This window comes from Frankliniella occidentalis, unplaced genomic scaffold (genome assembly GCF_000697945.3).
Source record: "Frankliniella occidentalis isolate FOCC.00 unplaced genomic scaffold, Focc_3.1 Scaffold39, whole genome shotgun sequence".
Taxonomy (NCBI): domain Eukaryota; kingdom Metazoa; phylum Arthropoda; class Insecta; order Thysanoptera; family Thripidae; genus Frankliniella; species Frankliniella occidentalis.
In genome coordinates this window covers 723,936-728,928 of record NW_026267169.1, presented here as the reverse complement: position 1 = coordinate 728,928, position 4,993 = coordinate 723,936, and the positions used below count along the sequence as shown (strand labels likewise).

The following is a 4,993-nucleotide window of genomic DNA, read 5'->3' as shown; positions in this document are numbered from 1 at the left end:
ATGAGGTGAGGCGCCTCGCCTCAGCTTGGGCCGTTGTTGTCCTTATGCTGTAATTGGCCTAAATCTACCTCGAGTGAAAAGTATTACCGATCTCAAAAATTGTTATTGTTTTGCAAAATCCGAGCGAAGTTTCAAAAGGGTCAGGACCCTCATTGAAGCCCCATGATATTTTAAACCCAGGGTGCAAATAGCATGGGGTCCTTATAGACTCAACGATGGTTCTGCCATGACTATGGGAACCCCACATTATTTATACCCCGGGGTACAAATATCATGGGTTTCCTTTCGGCTCAAATGAGGGTCCCCGATCCTTTAGGCGTTCCGTATGATTTGTGTCCACTTCTAAAATTCACGTAGTATGGGAACGACCACGGACCCGGACCGGACCGCGTCCCGCACGCAAGCAGGTCCAGGAACCGCCTGCCCGCGAGCTATCGTGACGGCGGCTGAGGTGGTTAGAGATAGAGAGCGAGAGAGAGCGAGCGAGAGAGGATGCTCTTTTCGGCGGTGACGACCGGGCACCGTAATTTTACCGCAGTGAGTCACACAGAGACTGTGGCTGTGTCGCCGCTCGGGTGCAATATTTGCGGAGTGCCTTCACCTCAGCCCGCACGCCCACGACGGCGTGCGCTAGTCTGCACCGGCGTGCACCAGTGTGCGTGCGCCAGCGTGCGCGAGCAAGCCCACGACCAAACCCGGCTATTTCCGATATCGAGTCCGCGTGACTTGTGATGCAAGTCTCGAGAGCCTGCTGGACCTATCCCAAGCCCCACATTTGGGTGGGTGAAAGACGAGATAAGAGATAAGTTATAGGGAAACGTGAAACGTCTCTTCCTAGACAAACCTGTCGGGACAGGCAGCTGATTGAGCCGGCTTGTACAGCTGTGGTGCAACCAAGCACTTGGGGGTGGGGGTGGGGGGTGCACAAACAGTTTGAAGGGGTGGGTGCTCCAGCGGCAGCGGGTGCTTGTCGCCTGCTTACCTTGGACACGTCCGGGAGGCGGTCACTCAGCCCCAGGCCCCTGAGCAAATCCTGGCCCAGGAGCGCTTCCTGCGTTTCCAGGGGCTCCAGGGGCGCCGTATCCTGCAGGGTATCCATATCCGCGTCCAGGCCGTATCCTGCCCGGGCCAGGGCGAGGTCCACCACGAGGAGCAGCAAAGGCAGGCAGCCCATCACACGACTGACTGCCTTGCGATTCACTTTCACTTCACTTTTTGTGTTTTCACCGAGAGTCACCACCTATCCGCCCTCGACTACCACCACCACCTGTCCGATGCTGTCGATGCTGCTGCCGATGGCACAGCAGTACGCGACTCATGTCGCCCTTCGCGTCACGGAGGCAAGCGCGGAGTGGCCGCGCTCGGACCGCGCGCCGCTTTATACGGCGCGGCCCGGCTCGGCTCGGCGCGGCACCGCCGGCCACGGCCCGGCTGGGCGCCGCGGGGGGGACGAGCCGAGCGGGGCCCACCGTGTCAACACAGCCCCCAGCAGGCACAGGGGCGCTCAGGGGCGGCCCATGAAATCTGGGCACAGAGGGGAGGGAGGACGCTGTCGCAGCAAGAGCATAGATACGCAAATTTCATTTTGGGGAAAAAAACGGAAAAAAAATTATCAACATATTAAAAATTGTTCACATTCACAAAAATAATACTTTTATTCATGAGGACAGATTGGCGGGGCCGGACACCTGCAAAGCCATGAAAGCTGCGCACGAAGGGGAGGGAAAACTTTCGCAGCAGGAGGGAAAATGCGCAAATTTAACTGAAAAACACCAAAATTTGTAATTGAATTATTCATCAAATTGCAAAACTAAAATTCTTTTGAGTGTACAAATGTTGTTTGATGTGGGACTGATAATTTCCCATGCCGGGTTATTTGCCGGTCACAGTCTTATACTGACCAATTTATTAAAATAATCCACAACAATCTGCAACGACTTTAACATGCTGTTAATTGTTAAAAAATACAGTTCTAAATTGTGATGTGAAATATTATACTCCATCTTGGTTCGTGGTTACAAAAGTACAGTCTAGACTAGACCAACCTCATGTACAGTAATTGTACGAAACATGCTGTTTCAGTCGAGTTGAACACGTCTCTTAGTCTTCTCGCTGGAGAGAATCCTCCCTAGATGCCGGTTTCTCGTCAACCTCTGACACCTCTTTTGTAATCGTAATTAATAATTCAAATCATGCGCGCCCTCGTACCTGACCACCGGACTTCCCCGATCTGCCCTATTTAAAGTCGACGTTATCTGAAGAGAGTCCGTCGACCTGGGCGTCTCCCCCCCCCTCCACGATGCATTGTAATATGGTCTTGTTTTGGCGGACCGCCCTGCCTAAAGCCCCGTCCCGCGCCACCCAGTGTGAACGACCGAAACCACCGCACAGGAAACTGGGGAAATGATTCAGCGCCCGATGCACCAGTAAATGAGTATGTTGAGAATGAGAGAACGGCGTAGCCACAATGTGGTCATCCTCTTTGTAAGTTGCTGCACCTAACAGCGTAACAATAAGATCGGGATCGGACAAAATTTTCGACTTGCTTGTTTAAGCTACAAGTCAATAAGGCAGTACTGTTTTACAAGTCACAGCTAATGGCACTGGATTACAGGGGTTTTCTCTGGAATACATTATTGGCAGTACAGTGCTTGAGGGGGCCACCACTAACTTAATCCAGTGGACAGATGGAAGTGTAATCCCTATGTATAGTTCCTGTATGTAATCCTTGTAATACTTAACCAAATTTTAAAAAATTGTTACTAAATTTCACCTAATTATCGAAACTTAATGGTTTTAGCCCCAAAAACTCAACAAAATTTATGTGTAGTCCCTTAAGATGCACGCGTGTAATCCCTGCATAATTACGTAATCCTGGGTCCTAAATCAAAGTGGTGCCCCCCTCGACAGTGCTGCTACTCGCGATAACGCCCCATCTAACAATTACGTAAGGTTTAATAGATCAACCAAATTCAGTGATGTATTGACGTATGACAAATGACCTTAAAAGAGCAATTACTGTAAGCAGTCGCGCAGTCGGGTTTGTCTATCGAATTTTACAACAGCGCCTTAGGGTCCCGTGCGAATGAGCATTCACGCGTGTAGTCCCTGTAATTACGTAATCCTGTGTCCTAAATCGAAGTGGTGCATTCCCTCGACAGTCTGCTAGTCGCGATAACGCCCCATCTAAAAATTACATAATAAGGTTCACTGTAAGTTCCTTACGAACAACTGCTCTTCGTGACGTACAAAGGATTTAAGGCATTTGTAATACAAACAAATTGTTTTTATTACGAACCGGCTTTTCGTATTACGAACTGGGGCTGTTCGTAATACGAAGAAAAATCGTTTGTAATATGGCTGCTTCGGATCCTTTGTACTTACAAACTCAATTCTTCGTAATACGAACGCTGCTGTTTGTAAGGAACTAAGAGTGTTTACACAGTCAACAATTTCTTTGTTAATTTACAATATTTTATGCAATTAACGCATAAAAGCAAAGGATGTAGTAACTTTACGATCAGTATCGTAACTTGTTGTTGCTCGGCGCAGAGTACCATGTGTGCGTCGATGCATGATATAATTTTGTAATTTCACAATTTCGAGTCGTAACTTTACAACATTACTGAAGGAAAAATTTTCCGTAAAAAAATAGATTAACCAATTTCAGTGACGTATTATTATATCCCCAAAATAAAATATCTCTTTCGCTCAAGAAGGGGACATTATAACAAATGACCTGAAAGAAGAATTTACTGTAAGCAGTCGCGCAGTCGGGTTTGTCTATCGAATTTTACCACAGCGCCTGAGGGTCCCATGCGAATGGGCAAACCGGCTGCACTCCTAGATTGGGCTAGTAAACCCATTCGATCTAATGGAGCAAAACGGCCAAGCTGTATTTAGATTCATAACATCGCTCTACCAGGACGACAAACGACAAACCTCACCCTTTCGATTTTCTGTCCTGCTGTTGAATTTCAATTGAAAAAAAAAATCCTTATACATTTCCTGGCGGAAATCTAGCTCTTCCTTAAAGAGTTTTCAGGACAAGCCAGCTCTTGTGAAGCTGTCTGCTAAAAGTGCCACCAACTAATAATTGCGTGAATACCCGCAATATATTTAACACTCTTACACTCCGTGCGGTTCTGCGGTGCTTTGCCATGTGTGGACTTCCCGGCTAGTTGGATTAAGTAGTGGCGGTCTTTGGTGGGTCGTTTGTCCGAGCTCGCCCCGCGTGGCGAGGCAAGGCTAGGCGATATTGCGCTAGATTGCGTGTGCCTCACTACAACACTGTTCCCCGCTCTGCGTCTCCCTCAATGGGTCCCCTCACCCGACCCGCCTCCCGCTCTTCGCACCTTCCTCCTCGCCCCCCCCCCCCCCCCCCCCCCCCCCCCCCCGCCCTCTTCCGACACTACTCGGTAGAATAAGCCCGTTGTGCGGCGAGGGGCAGCCGCAGGACGCCCGACGACCTGGAGGTGGGCAGCCACAACAAACGGTGGTCCGGCGGGTGGCGTACCACCGAGGGGTGGGCGACTTGAATTTTTCGTGTACACAGGAGTACGGAGTACACGAAGTACAGTCGGAGAACACTGAGTATTGCCGATCGGAGCGCGCAGAGTACAACCAGAGTACACCTAGAGTACACCGGAGTGCAGTCGGAGTACGCGGAAAATTTGCGACAAAAACAGCCGAAGTGCACGGAGTACAGTCGGAGTACAATCGGAGAACACCTGGAGTACATTTTGGCCTGTACACAGGAGCCGCCCAGTCGTCCACCCCTCGCGTACCACCCTGCCATGGCTCGGGCGCTAGGCTCTTTGGGTTGCCCACTTAGGGACCAAGTCAACCACGCACGTGCGGAGGCGAGCGCAGAGTTTTCGCGCAATGTTGCGCTCACTGGGAGCGGGGAGAACGCCCGACGGGTAGGCCCGTCTGTCACACACGGGTGCCGCGCGGGGTTGCCTACCCACCGCCTGGAGCGCCCGACGGGTAG

The 4,993-nt window shown here is 50.6% G+C and overlaps 1 protein-coding gene across 1 annotated transcript in view; it reads right to left on the bottom strand.

The window, feature by feature from the left end:
• The window catches only part of LOC113213072 (growth/differentiation factor 15), a 12,497-nt gene extending 11,398 nt beyond the window's left edge, over nt 1-1,099 (bottom strand). Inside the window, exon 1 of the mRNA XM_052266522.1 lies at nt 983-1,099. Coding sequence (XP_052122482.1) covers nt 983-1,099 — 117 coding nt within the window. The remainder of the gene's footprint in view (nt 1-982) is intronic.
• Nucleotides 1,100-4,993: the final 3,894 nt, after the last annotated feature.